The following is a 15,795-nucleotide window of genomic DNA, read 5'->3' on the forward strand; positions in this document are numbered from 1 at the left end:
AATTATTCGAGACTATTTTTGCCTCCTGGCCCAAATCCAGTTTTGTTGATCTTTGTAAATATAATTTAAATATTATTGTTATAATTAATGTTAAAGGCCGGAGAATTCTTCTTATTAAAAACTATCATGGGGCCTCCCTGGTGGCGCAAGTGGTTGGGAGTCCGCCTGCCGATGCAGGGGATGCGGGTTCGTGCCCCGGTCTGGGAGGATCCCATATGCTGCGGGGCGGCTGGGCCCGTGGGCCATGGCCGCTGAGCCTGCGCGTCCGGAGCCTGCGCGTCCAGAGCCTGTGCTCCGCAACGGGGGAGGCCACAGCAGTGAGAGGCCCGCATACCGCAAAAAAAAAAAAAAAAAAACTATCATGTTACTATGGAACTAAACTTAGGAAAGTTGCCCTGCCTCCTATTTTGATGGTTCCAATAACATTGGTTATGGGTTAAACAAAATAAAAGCTGCAAATAGATTTAGTCTTTCATCATGCTAAATCAATTAGGATTTTACTGATGAAATAATACTACTAGAATTTTAGAAAATACTTGATTGTTATAGTGAAATAATTATTAGGAAAACCATCTCATGGAGAAGGTACATGCAATTTAAACTGTTACTTGAAACTAAGTTCAGTTACAGTTGGCTCCACAAAGCTATATGTATGCTTCTCAGGCTCCTGAAGAGTCTTAGAAACAGTAAATTAAATAGGCTAGTACATAAATAAATACACTATCACTGCTTTGTATTTTGGGGTAAAGGCATTCCTTAGAGTTTTAAAAGTAAAGAACTATTGAAAGCATAGTAGAACATGGAGAGGCTCATGCCTGTTGCGCTCCAGGTACTAGTGGCAGGGGAGGTATTAGCCGTGGAAAAGGAGGTTCCTTCCGTAGCTAGTCTCTGAATGTAACATTTCAGGGGGAAGTTTTATACCCAGCTGTTGAATGAATACTGAAACCCATCTAAAGTATTATTAGGTATTTAGTAAAGATACTAAAAAGTATCTTTTGTCTTCTGTAATTGCAATGTCTTGAAAAACATATAGTTTATAATATTTCTTCAGGCAAGAGATGCAAAAGGGAGGGGATATGGAAACATATGTATATGTATAACTGACTAAATTTGTTATAAAGCAAAAAAATAAAAAAAAAAAGAAATTCACAGATTTATGACCTTGATGCAACATAAAAATTATGTAGCACAGCTAAAATTTTCTCTATGACAATGCATATTTAGAACTTCATTATGAAATCAGTTTTAGAAAAAAATACCCTTTATTTTGCCTAAAGTTATGTGCCTTTCAAATTGAAGCTATTATCTATACTTTATATGCAATAGAAAATCTGCGCCATAAAATTTTGAAACACTTTAGGCATTTATAAATCATTTATTAGGGACTGCTTGTCAAGTAGATATATTTAGATGAAATAAATATGTATGGGAAATATTTATTTATCGCTCTAAATGGAAGACAAATTATTGATATATAAAACAATAAATATTCATAAATTTCTATACTGGGGTGTCTTGGGAAAATAATTCCAACAAAATCCTAGGGCTAAGTTTCTGCAATGTAGATTAAGGTTATTTACATCTTTCACTCCTGCTGGATAGGTGGGTTCAAAAGATGTAGCTGTTAATGAAAGGGGAGCAAGAAGAATTAACATCATACAGTGAGTAATCATGTATGTGACAAATAAGGAGATGTGAACAGTTCACACAGGGCACATTCATATAAATCTCTGAAGTAAACTGTTATCTACCAGGATTTAATACTGTATTAAAATTTTAGACTTTCTCTATTAATCATCATCATATTATATGTATACCTATCTAAATTTCTGAGAAAACTTCTTATTAAGGCAAATCACTGTACAACTCATTAGCTAGAGCAACACAGTGTAAACATAAGTGACTCTAAAATGAATGAAGAGAATATAATTGACCTTTTTAGCCCAAAATAGGTTTATGAGGATGAACGTAATGTATTTCCATAACAGACTGTACAGAATCGGTTTAGATGGAATCAACATGTATGCAAATAAAAATGCTCGGCTGCAAAATCAGATGGCAGACAAGAAATTGGTCCTTTCGGTCTTTGGAGATCTGTTTAAAAATGATGGAGCATAGGAAAGAAGAATAATTACATGCATGATAGCAGGGGTGGTTAAAGTGATGCCATCTGTCATGGCAGACTGCTGACCCAAGGTTGGGGAAGGTGTTTCAGAACAGTCAGTTTGTCAGAGTCAGCTATCTGCAGCTCATCTGGGGTGGCTGAGGAGTACTCCCTGGAGGAGCAGGAGGGGTGCTCGCCCTGGGAGGTCTGTAGTGAGAGAGCCTGTGGCGTTGCTGTGGATAAGGCAGGCAGGAGCAAGAAGAAGGGGTTTATAAAAACAATGCAAAAACATCGGGGGTCTTTGCAGGTGTGAAGGCCCCAAATCAGCAGGTTGTAGCAGGGTAAGTGATGCTGGGCTGGAGCCACTATCTGGTGAAAAAGTTGTTGGGTTAAAAGGTACCACAGAAGGAAGGCATGAAGAAGAGGCTTTTGGTAGGGTTTGTCTGTGTGTTTGTGAAGCATTTACCTCCAGCACATTGGCAGTTAAGTTCTGGTTTCCAAGCTGGGTTTGAGAAAAAAATAATGAGAAGAGATATAAATGATCCAATTAATAAAAACATCTCTTTTTGCAATGTGGCAGAGAAGGCAAAGCATCGGTTTTATTTGCAAGCACTCTAAGAAAATATATTCAGAAGAATTAGGTGCCAACCACACAGTAGAGGAAAAGCATGAAAACATGCAGAAAAGGAATCCAGTAAATGTTTTTTGGAAATAAGACCAGTTTTCACACAGCTTTAGTTTTGGGTGAGGGCTTAAGAGTGTTGGTATAATGGAATTTTTTTTTCTCCAAAGTTTTGGTTTTTGTACTTGTGACAACAGATTAATATCAAGTCATTCATTGGTTGGCAGAATTAGTTTTCCCTTCACCAGAGAAATCTGATAGCAGATTTCTCCCCACTGCCTCCTTGTTGGAAAATGTCCCCCAAATATAAATCAGTTTGCCTCATGTTTTTCTGATTTTCAGATCTAGAGACTGATCAAATTAAAAACAACTAAATGGAAAGGGAATTTTGTTTCCTTTCCACTCATTGAATCTCTATGTTAATTTCACTATAAAATACTAAAGGAATTGAACTTTAAAATATCCTAGCAGTGCAAATAGTGGTACCTTTATGTGAAAATGAAATGAAAAACAACAAAAACAAAAACAGCCACTGATGATGTTAGAGTATGCCCTAGCTGGTTAGAACTACTGTTGGCTTAAAATCTTAGGTAAAGGAGAAAGAAACTGAAGGAGAAAGAAAAGGTTTAATACCTCCAAGGCTAAACATGGCGGAGGGGTGGTCTGTAAAAGGAAGAGAGTGGATGGCCCATTAAAGATGTCATAGCTATCCATTTTCACCTTCATGATAGCTGACCACACAGGGCAAATATGATGATAAGTGAATTCACTCAACATGAGTGAATGAAACTCTGAAGCAAATTTTTTTCTTACTCCTCACCCCCACCTCCAAAATAAAGGTTTTTTTGAGTGTTCAGTATGGGGCCAGTTGTAGCATAGATAGCCAAAGTATAATAGGATATTAATACAAGGATGGGGAATGTATTAAAGAAAAGTGTATAAACTTAAAAATCTTGCCTAGTAAAGATTTAAGTGATTCTTGGCCAGCCATCATCCTCCTAACAGTTGATGTCATGCAGGCTGTTGATCTCATAAAAAGTTATAATTAATTTTTGTCCTCAGAATTTTAATTAGAGAGTTTTAAAAAATCCAATATATAAAAAGGTCTCTTGGCCACAGATACCTTAAAAATCTGAGAGCTATTGATCCTTCTCTTAGGAAAAATGCACAAATTCATGTATGCATAAAATTTGCATCAACTTTAGGGGTTCATGGATACTTGAAAGCACATTTTTAATCTAACAGGTTAAGAAACTCCAACCCTGGATAAAAAGACAGATTTTTCTATTCTATTCTTATCTAGTGAGCTTTTGTTGTTGTTGTTTAAAGACACACATTTTAAATGTGATACTTTTATACTCATATGTGGGCATTGCAAACTCAGGTGCTGACCCTGGGCCAGGAATGTATCCAGAATGTGCAAATCAGGCTAGGGGTTAGATAAGAGGGAATGATGGTCCAATCTCTACATCTGCATCTTTATTGCTGTCCCGATACAGGGAGGGGGAAGGGTAAGCTGTGACAAAGTGAGAGAGTGGCATGGACATATATACACTACCAAATGTAAAATAGATAGCTAGTGGGAAGCAGCCGCATAGCACAGGGAGATCAGCTCGGTGCTTTGTGACCACCTAGAGGGGTGGGATAGGGAGGGTGGGAGGGAGACCCAAGAGGGAGGGGATATGGGGATATATGTATATGTATAGCTGATTCACTTTGTTATAAAGCAGAAACTAACCCACCATTGTAAAGCAATTATACTCCAATAAAGATGTTAAAAAAAAAAAAGAGGGAATGATGGAAACTGGTAGAAGGCAAAGGCCATGTTTCCCCAAGGCAACCAAATTAAAAATTAACTCAGTGGCAACCAAACAAAGAATATCTATAGTTATAAACCCTTAGGCCGTATGTTTTTTGGCTCAGTAAATGTAGAATCTGGAGGTGGAAGGGGAATAGTTGGATATGGGCTTGGAGTGGACCTTGGGGTACAGAGAAAGGGAGCTGAGTCTGGCAGGGCCAGGCTGAGGGTGAGGTGAGCAAGGCACTTATCTTGGGTGCAAAATTTAACGGAATGACAAAAACTAAGTCATGGAGATAAACACTATTTTAATGCAATCTTATGAAAAAAGAATCAAAGTCAATACAAAAAAAATCCAAACTGAGCAAAATATCAAAAATTTAAATAATGAACAGTGCCATGCCAGGTCATATTGAAGACTGAGGAAAAAGGAAAAATTTGTACCCTGGATTTTAATGGAAGCAATAATATTATAATAAAATAATAATATTTTCAAAATCTGTTTTTTCCTGATCTCATTTTCAGTTGAGATAATAGCCATGCCTGACAAATTTCCCTTGGCCAACGATGATCTTAAACAATTTTTAACTAATTTAAGATGAAGTTAAAATTGTAATAAATTCTGTTTTGGTCAAAATAAAATATTTAAACTTAAAATAATGTTCATTTTTGATACGCTTACTTTTCAACTTTTCAATATTTTTTAAACCGCTGAAATGTCCTAGAAAAAAATGACATACATACATAAAAACATACGTATATGGAGGAAATATTTTTCTTTCTGTCTCAGACTCTAATTGGTTTGACATGGCACTGTAGTCTGGGATCTTAACACTTCCCTCTTGAACGTCTTTAGTGGTTGAACTTCTAGGCCTCATTTCTCAAGAAACGTATGAAATATGTCTTAAATATCAAGTGAAAGGATGTGACAGGTTTTGTTCTCTACTTTTCAATAGAGCTGATAGTAATTTACTTGAAAAAAATATCTAGGGGAGAGTTATACAAAAATCAATCTTTATATTAAGAAACTATTTGTATCTTATTAGGTGTCATAATGGTATTTTCATTATTTTTTTCTCTTCACCCATTAGATAAAGGTCCTAAAATTTCTACAGACCTAAGGATATCATACCTTATATTGGCTTTAAACTACTACCAGGATAATTGAAGTTGACAGTTGAAAACAAATGACAAAATAATGAAAATTGCTGAAGGCTTGTGATGGGCTAATTAAAATGGGTTTTATTCTATAATTATCCATATCACTGTTAAGATTTACAATTTCCATGGTAACTTTAAAAGAACCAATTTAAGACTTTCTCTGAAAAAAAAAGTTCGCTTTTACATACCACCCCATCTCCTTCTGTGATAATCACCCCCCTCTCTCACAGCCCTCCTGAGGGGATGAGGAGGAAGTCCCTGGCTGCTGTGTTTGTACCAGGCAAGCCCATTTTATTGTTTAGGAGGGGGAATAACTGAACTAAACTGGGTCAACGAGGCACTACCTCTTTCCAGGGAATTTGAATTAAATGATACTGAATGCCCCAGTCAGGTAATCGTGTACCCCACAGTCCCAGATGCAAGTTCACACATAATCAGAGCCAGGGAATGTCATGGAAATCCACAGGCAACTTGGAGAGATGAGAGGGCAGAAGCTAAGAGAATGTGGCCAACTTGCAGGGAGGTGAGACAGAAACTGGGTGGCCTCTAAGATGGACAAAGAGAGTAGCTAACTGGTCATTCCCCAGGCCCCCTAGGACCTGGCTTTACTGCCTGCATTTGATGATACAAAACTGCCCTGTAGCCTCAGAATAAAAACCCTTTTTACCAGAGGTCTTAGCGTTATAGTCCCTACCCACAACCTGAGTGACAAGTGATCTAAGATGGTCACACAGATTTGGGCACATTGATGGAGTGTGTTGTCTGGATCAGGGGAGTGAATATTTCCACTGTGCTACTCAGATCAAGAATATGATTTTGACTCCGAGAAGGTGTCACATCTTAAGAACATTGCCAGAACATGGGGTTCAAGTGTCAGATTATATCAGAAACTAAAGGCACTTGAACCTCCTGGTTGAGCTGTGGGTCTGGAGTCAGACAGACATGGCAAGCTGTCTACCTTCCCTTGGCCTCAGTTTCCTCATGTGTAAAAATGCAGACATTAATAAAACCCAACTCCTAAAGCCTGTGAAAATTAAGTGAAAAAATGTATGTAAAGTGCTAGTCCAGCATTTTGTGTGCTGTAATAGCTCTTAATAAATGAGAGCCATTTTTTAAAAAGTAAAATGCTTGGAAGGCATAGGAATGCTTTGCCCAAAGCAAAGAGCAGGGTAGAGAGAAGAGTAATATGAAAAGGGAGAAACTTCATCTCTTTTGCTTCCTGTTGATGAAGTACAGAAGTTAAGGAAGGCGGAGTGCCTCAATATGAGAAATACTTTCTAATACTTAGATCTGAGAATTGCCCAAGCCCTGACTAGCTGTTCCTACACTAACTGAGCTCTCCATACCTACGTGTATTCAAGAAGAGGCAGGCTGCGCTTCTATTTGGGGGTGCTATAGAGGGGCTTCTAGGTGATTTCTAAATTCATGCTGGAATCCCAAATATTCTCTACTGTTCAGTCATTCAAACACACACACACACACACACACACACACACACACACGTCAGGTGGAGGATTTGCCATAGACCTGATCAATTGATCTCATAACAAACCCATAAAAAAGAAGTCATGAGATATTGGCTGGCCATCCTAATAGAACACATGAGTGATTAGAGCTGGTGTTGATGGGATTGGTCCAGAAAGCATACTCTGTATTCTACACCTTTTCTATCATCCTACACTGCTGACATTTATTCATGATTCAGCCTTCCTTAAAACTTCTACATATTGATCCCATGGAGCAAAAGAGATGAGTTTTCTCCTTTGTCTGCATGACACTGAGACAAAATCCCCTCTGAGTCCCCAGCATATGTGCCGGAGGAGTGTGAAAGTGAGGCTTTGGCAAATTCTGGATGACATTATTTCATAATAGAAGGGCCAAGTTTATCCTCCTGAAGCAAAGGGCACAACACTAACAAATGCCAGAGAAAATGTCTGGGGTGTAGATTTTGCTGTCTTTCAAAGCTTCTGGTTTAGACATTCACTTATCTGACACTGAGAACAATGTGACATTTTTAGCAACAGGATGTCTGTTCACACAGTGACAGAGGGCAACATACCTCATTTTGTGTTCTCTCTCTCTATAAATTTGTAGGAGGTAAATTAAAACATACGCAGCTTATAAAACAATATGTTGTATTATCAGATACAGAGAGAATTAAAATTCCTAATGGTAGGCTGCAGTTTTCATCTTACACTAATGGTCAGACTTTAATGAAAACAGCAAAAGTATGTAAATGAAACTTCCAGAACACTAAAGTTTCCTTTTCACCTCTCAGTGTAGAGCATTTTTGTTTCTTGGGACTGCTAATTTCTTGGGAGGATAATTCTTTATAATAGGGCATATATTTGGCTAATTCATGATGTGTAGCTGACAGCTCTTGGCATTTACTGAGACTTCTTGCAAGAATGTGGAATGTAAGTATTTATTTATTTATTTTTATTTTTTTGTGGTACGTGGGCCTCTCACTGCTGCGGCCTCTCCCGTTGCGGAGCACAGGCTCCGGACGCGCAGGCTCAGTGGCCATGGCTCACGGGCCCAGCCGCTCTGCGGCATGTGGGATCTTCCCGGACCGGGGCACAAACCCGTGTCCCCTGCATCAGCAGGCGGACTCTCAACCACTGCGCCACCAGGGAAACCCGAATGTAAGTATTTAAAACGGAAAGATCAACACCGTGAAAGGCCATTAGGTGGAAAATGAGACAAAAGTAAAGTGTATCACAATAGGCAAGATGTGCTAACATGTCTAGACACCGATCAGTGGCTGAATGGATAAAGAATATGTGGTATATACAGACAATGGAAGATTATTCAGCCTTAGAAAAAGAAGGAGGTCCTGTTATATGAGACAACGTGGATGAACTTTGAAGGCATTATCCTAAGTGAAATAAGCCAGTCACAGAAGAAGAAATACTGCATGATTCCACATATATGAGGGCTCTAAAATAGTCAAGCTCATAGAAGCAGAGAGTGGAAAGGTGGTTGTCATGGGTGCGGGAGATGGGAGTTGCTGTTCACAGGTGGAGTTTCAGTTACGCAAGAAGATGACGTGATTACATTCTAGAGATCTGTTGTACAACATCACGCCCATAGTTGACGGGACTCTATTGTACACTTTAAAATGTGCTAAGTGGGTAGATCTCATGTTAAATATTCTGACACAATTATAAAAACTCAGAACTACAACAGTTTTATGCCACCTTTTGAGAAAGTGTTATAAAAGACTATACACTGTAATCTCGGAACCTACTGTTGGTTGGATGAAACAAACTTTTATCCACCCATTCAAAAAATGTACTATTGAAAATAATATATTTCCTTTTCCCAATCAGATGCATAGTTTGGAAAAAGGATAATTTTAAAATAACAACAGTTACTCCATAGTGAGGGATAATTATGTAGCAGGCAGTGTCTTATTCAAACCCCACAGCAATAGTGTGAGATGAATGCTATTATTATCCCCATTTTATAGATGAAGGAAGTGAGGCTCAGGGAAGGGGAATAACTAGATGAAAGATCTTACATTAATAACCCCTTAAGGAGCTGATTGTCCAATTGTTCTCCTCCCAGTCTCTCTTAAACTCACAAGAAAGTTCCCCTCCCCACTTCTAGGTCAGTGGTAGGTTAGCAGACCTCATCTTACACATGTACTGTCAGCAGCATTTATGCAGTTAACCACCTCTCCTCGATATACTTTCCTCACTTTCCTGGATTTCCTCCTCCCTTGAATCTCCTTAGCTGATTCCTCCTCTTACTGTTGGGATGCCCTTGGGCTCAGTCCTTGGGCCTCCTCTTTTCTCTGTAGTCATGCTCTGGTCATCTCATTCAGTCTCATGGCTGCAAAACCATCTAGAAGCCGATGGCTTAGATCTCTAACCTGGACCTTTCACCTGAACTCCAGACTCATGTATCCAAATACATAGTGGACCTCTCCATGTGGATGTCTCATAGACACCTCAAACTCACCATGTCCCAAATGGGACCTCTGATCTTTCCACAGACCTGCTCTACTCACGGTTATCCAGCCTCAGTGGACAAAGGGTGGCAAATTCCATTTTTCCCCGTTGCAAAGATGCAAAACTTTGAAGTCAGTCTTGACTCCTCTCTCTCCCTTACCTCCAACATGCAATCTATCAGGAAGCCCTATTTACTCTACTTTCAAAATACATTCAGAATTCGATTTCTCACCACCTCCACTGTTTCCACCCTGCTCGGAGCCACCGCCATTTTTCACTTAAGTTGTTGCCATAGCCGCCTACCTACCTGGCCTGCTGACTCTTTCTTGCCCTACTATAGTTTGTTCTCCACTGAGGTGCCAGAATGATTCTGTTAGAATATAAGTCAAATGATGACAGCCATAGCCTTAAAATCCCCCAATGACTCCCATTTATATTGGGAGTAAAAGTTGAAATCCTTGCAATGGCTTCTAGGAGCATCTGGCCTCTGGCCTCTGTAACCTCTGACTTGACTTCCTCTTACCTACGCCTCACACCTATGACTCCCTTGCTGGTCCTTGAGCAGCCCCAGAGTGCTTCAGCCTTAAAGCCTTTACACTAGATATTCCCTCTGCCTGGAATGTTCTTCCCCCTTCAAAGCTGTTCTATCTACTGCGTGAAGACCCTCTGACGATCCTATTTAACATGGACTCTGCTCCCCACATCCCTGCGCAGTGCTGCTTAGTTTATTTACATAATCTCCTTCTAATGTATGTAGTCATCTGCTTATCTAAGTTTTTATTAATATTTGTCCCCTCTACCCCCGACAAGACTTTAATCGTCAATGGTTTCAAATGCAGCTCTGTGACTAGAACAGACGACGCATGCCCAGTAAATATTTGTTGAATGAATAAAAGTGACAGCATCTCAAATCTTAACTTGTGGCTCATGCTGATTCCCTGAGGATTGTATAATGAAACCATCTGTCTCCGGTCAGCCTGGACGGTGACAAAGCCATAGGGAAGAAAGTTATCAACTTAAGTTTCCAAACATAATAAAATGATTAGGATTAATTAATATTCTCATTTCTTTGTTCAGACTCACAGAGTAGTTAGGATGGTTGCCTCATCACATAGCCAGTGATAGAGCTTGGATTGAAATCTATAGTTTATCATTAAAGCTTATGCTGTTAACATTACATCATTTTGTGGAAAAGCCAAGAAGACAAACACATTTCTTTTCTAACTAGATTAATAAATATCAGCAGAATGACACTATGGGAGAATTTTACGTATAAGCAAATAAAGATTTACTTCTTAATAGTCTGAGTACTAAAGATTGATTAATATACTTTCTGAAACTGTAAACTTAAAAAGGTAGAAATTGATCAAGTTTCAATGAAAATGTATATTGAACTACAAGAAAATAAACTCTGGTGGAATTAAGATGAATGTTTCTTGCCAAAGTGAATTATAATGGACAATTATTTTAAGAGATTTTACACATGTAAATAAAGTACGATCTAGGTACTCAAAGGTCTGGCATGAAAAATATTTCTTTAAAACTTAAAAGTACTTTGCAGTCTTAAGTGATAACCAATCATCAATGATTTCTAATAAATACCTAGAAGGAAGAAACTGTTAAAACATTATTTCTGGATAAAAGATCTGTAGATATATATTTTTTTATGTAGATATTTTTTAATTAAAAAATACCTAGAAACTTGTCGATGAATTTAGTAGGGTTTTAAATAGGAAGATGGTTTCTTTCTCCTTTCCTGATTGCAAACTAACAAAGCATTGGATTATATAAGAAGCCCAAACCAAAGGAGTTAGGGTCTCTACAGAAGGCTCTAAGAAGAGATTGGAAAGTGTAAGGTACCACTTGGCAGTCTGAGGACTGAGAGGCCGCAGCAACTGCAGGTTTTTGTCTCTCTGGCTGAAGAGGTATCTTTGCAGTCTCTGGAGAAAGCTCAGGTGGCTGTTTGTGGCTTTCAGGATCGTGTCCTGAAAGGGGAGCTATCTGAATGGAAAGAGATGCTGTGTGTATCTCAGGCACTGGGTTAGGGGGTGGTGAGCAAGGCCTTTTGTGAAATGATGGTACTTCAACAGATTTGGAAAACTGTGGAGGATTAAAGGGGATGCTACTTCCTGGATCCTGGTTATGGATTAGTTTCAATGTAGAGATTCTCCGAGTCTGAGAATCTTGCGTGTAGTCCTCTTGTAGAAATGGGGTACTCATGTCAGCTTTTGGTGGGGGACCTGTGCTGGAAGGTGGTGGTAGTGGATTAGTGATTTTTTGTGTATATGACACAGTTGTGTTAGATTCTTCAGAATATACAATTGTCTGGCTGGACTCATCATTAGAATACATAGTTCCCTGAGGAGGTGTTTTGTTAGTAAAGAACTCTGTACAGGAGGGAATTTGTGTGTTAGTTACTAATTGGTCTAAAATGTCACCCTTTGTGTGACTGGTTATCAAGGAGCTACAAAAGCTCTCTTTTCTGGGTGGTGGAAGGGGTGCCTGGATTACCAAAACATCCAGAGAAAGAAATAATGTTGAAGGGAAAACAGAGAGAAAGTCAAAGTTAATCATTAAACCAGTGTTAACTCTACCCTTAAAGAAAGTAAAGCAACGTGATACCTTCTTATTATGCTATACATTTGGATGGCCAGATTGAATGATCATTTTTCTTTTGTTTAGAATGTGTTTTAATTTATTATCAATAGTTGCCCTCTGGAGGAAAATAGTTTTATAGAGAATACATTATAAAGTTTGTCTCCATCTACATTCTGGGAAATTAGGTTAAAAGTGAACATATGTTCTCTTGGCATATTTTTAGACCTTGAGGTATATATCTATATATCTATATCTATATATATAGGTATATATAGATATAGATATAGTATTTACTCACATTGTTTTGCTAACACTTTTCATGCCTGTAACACAATTTTACTAATATCTCCAACACAGAGTTTCTTTAGTTAATATAATGAGCAGTTGTATAACTCATATTTATTGAGTAAATAATATATTGCTGACCTCATAACTTTGAAATCCAAATCATCAGCTGACATTTTTTTAAGAATTAGAAAATATCCTAAAAATTATGTCAGAAACTGACCTGCTTTTATCAGCTGAATTAGAAAAAATATTCAGAAACCTGTTTTGAACTTAAGACTTGTCTTCCATGTTGTAAATACAAGTCAATATGAATACAAAAGCAAAACCATATCAAAAATGAAACATATCAAGATATGCATGTTACTAGAAAAGAGGCTCTAGAGCAGTGGCCTAATAGCTGTGCTTTAAAATAACACAGTAGACAACAGTGTGCAAGATTACCTGAGCTGGTGATTTTTTTTCTTGTAGATTTGGTCGAACGCTTCTAAAACCTTTTGCTGCAAGAGAGGAATATGTAGCATCTCCATTCAGTGTCTCTTGATTTCGATCATTGTAACATCTCCAAGCTTTTATTAAGGGAAAGCAAATCGGATACAAAAATATCTACATTCACTTTTAACATTTTTTAAATAGAATTTATTTTTTATTTCCAAAATGGAAGTTTTCTTCTTTCTTTGTTAAAAGTTTAATATGCATAAATGTATATGCAGTTTAAGTTTACGGTAGGATTAATAATGTGGCTATAAATATGTTTTTAAAAAAACTCACAACAAATGTGTGGTTATTCAGAACAGTTTTTTTTGTACCTGAGTCTGGTGACTGAGAATCACGCCCTAAAAGAAAAGGAAATGTTGAAATTAATACTCCGGTAAAAGAAACGAACAGTCGCGTAAAGATCATTTGGCCAAGAGCTACACGTATTTTTTGGCAAACATTATCTCAGTTCTAAAACTCTGGGTACATCAAATAAACTAATGGAAATTTGTGCATTTATTTTTACTCCAATTAGAATGTAATTCATTAAATATCTATAATATATAATTAACACATATATCAAACACTGATTTTTCCCTCAGTAATATTGCAGCCATTAATTTTATCTTATTATTGTTTAAGCTGGATGAATTTCTAAATATCAAGTTAAAGGATCAAATGGTTTGTAAACAATGAATGCTTCTCCCAGCAGTGAATCAAACCACCAGATCCTTAGCTTTCAATGCCATCGATTTTTTGTAGTTTGCGGGGTTTTTTACCTTAAGAAAGTGTAAATACCCTACCATATTATGTGATATTTTCAAATTATTCTCTAGACTTTGAATTTTCTTCTTATTGCCATTTGAGTCATTTTATATTCAATTCTGAAAGAGCTGTTACAAGATATTCCATTGTCTTGCAGTAAGCATTTCAGTACTAATAAATTGCTTTTGATAATGCAGTTGGGAAGTGGCTCAATGACATATTTACTCTCAGTTTTATTGGAATTATGCATTCAATAATCTCCTATAACTTATGAACAATTTTAGGTAATTAATTTATGTTGCTTGGCTCTATTATAACACATGGCCAACTTCACCTAGAATCATAAAGCCTTAATTTTGGAAAGGATCTTAGGGGTCATTCAGCCTAACCTTCTGTCCAGGTCCTAGATTCCTTCTGCATGTTCCCTGAAACCGTTATTAATTGCTGTTATTTCAATGCCTAATAGAACATGAAAGTTGCGTGTAAAAAGGACTCTCCGTTTTCTTTCTAATGCTTAAGGAATAGTTACTTTGAAATCTAAATACATAAATTTGGAATGATAAACATTAGTTGAGAAATACAAGACTTTGATTTTTAGATAAAATATTTATAATAGATTCTTTCCAAATCAAAAGAAGAAAAATAAGTGTGAATTGGTACAGAGTACATTAGAATGACTCCAGCTTAGGTGAGTTAGAGGAGACTAATAAATCTTCATTCTTTATGATAGTTGCTAATTTAGTATGGACTTATCTCCAATGAACTCAAAATCAGAGTAATAAAATGGGTACCATGAAGTAAAAATAACTTTGAAAAGTTATACATGAAATATTTATTAGACTTTACTTCTAGGATTTGATGGAAGCAGAAATGATTGAAATTCTCAAGCACATAAATGATGATGAGGATGCTCTATAAAGAAAGCAAACACAGTGTAGCAATACAGAGTGATCAGAGGTCTGCTTTGGGGCACCCAAGGAGAGCGATTTAATAACCACCTGGGTGCCACATACTGTTTGTGGACAAGGAACAAGTTTTGGGATTCGGGGAAGTGGCAATGAAAAGAGAAGCAGCATTAATAATAATTATTATTACTTATAGTGTAATTATTTGCTTGAGAATAGGGAGTTAATTTTACTCTTGGTTTGATAAAACTGAGCTTATAAACAAGGGTACGTGCTGGGGATAGATGTGATAGAAGCCAGATGCTTGGAGGTGTGAGAGGTATAGACTTGGTGAGGAAGAGGAGGGTATATTGAGCAGACTTGAAGGACACTTGAAATAAATTTCCTGTAATTGACAGTTTGTAGAGGGCCAGTTTTGTTTCTTCTTACTGGTCACCATATTGGAGGTTATGGAACCTTCATTGGGATAAACATTAGGTGCAAGAATCAGAGGATAGTCACTCTAGGCTCAACTAGGGTCTATCCCTTTCCCCTCTTACCAGGCCCAAGTATCTCCAAATGAAACTGTACCTATGCTACAGGAAATATGAGATATTAATAATGGTGAGCTCTATGGAAAAGCCCTGCTTTACACTGTAGACACAAGTGTGTAGAATTTTGAGAAAGGAGAAAGGATAAAAATGGCCATGGATCAAAACTTCAGGACAAAACCATATTTTAATGAAGCTTACATTAATGATTAAAATCCTAGATCCATGTCAAGTAAAGAGAATAAAGTTTTTTTTTAAGGGTTGGGCCAATAAATGACTTGGCAAATGCATGGAGAAAATGGTTTTGATCAATATCATGAACATTATTCATGACCATTCACTTGTGAAAAAAACAGAACTAGAATTCTAGGGATCAGAGCCCTTAATTTCTAGTATTCTTTAGTGGGTAGTCATTGCTTCTTTGAAAATTTAAGAATGAGGAAATGGGACAGATTTATTGTTCCCTGGCTGTTCTGCATGTGAAAATCAATAGGGTCTTTGAGAACTAAGAACTATAACTGCTTTTCACTCTTACAATGAGCACTCCCTGTGTCCTGGCAGAAGGTAGGGAACACCTGTCAGAGAAGTTGTCAA

The 15,795-nt window shown here is 37.5% G+C and overlaps 1 protein-coding gene across 5 annotated transcripts in view; it reads right to left on the bottom strand.

The window, feature by feature from the left end:
- SORBS2 (sorbin and SH3 domain containing 2) overlaps positions 1–15,795 on the bottom strand; it is a 173,760-nt gene that overhangs the window by 72,826 nt on the left and 85,139 nt on the right. For 4 of the 5 annotated variants that reach the window (XM_060085826.1, XM_060085825.1, XM_060085823.1 and 1 more), the window contains exons 4-5: positions 13,334–13,360; positions 12,969–13,093 (exon numbers count right to left, since the gene is read on the bottom strand). In XM_060085826.1, the coding sequence (XP_059941809.1) occupies positions 12,969–13,093; positions 13,334–13,360 (152 nt within the window). The remainder of the gene's footprint in view (positions 1–12,968; positions 13,094–13,333; positions 13,361–15,795) is intronic. The other variant, XM_060085820.1, reaches the window with a different exon arrangement.

Source organism: Mesoplodon densirostris, chromosome 20 (genome assembly GCF_025265405.1).
Source record: "Mesoplodon densirostris isolate mMesDen1 chromosome 20, mMesDen1 primary haplotype, whole genome shotgun sequence".
Taxonomy (NCBI): Eukaryota; Metazoa; Chordata; class Mammalia; order Artiodactyla; family Ziphiidae; genus Mesoplodon; species Mesoplodon densirostris.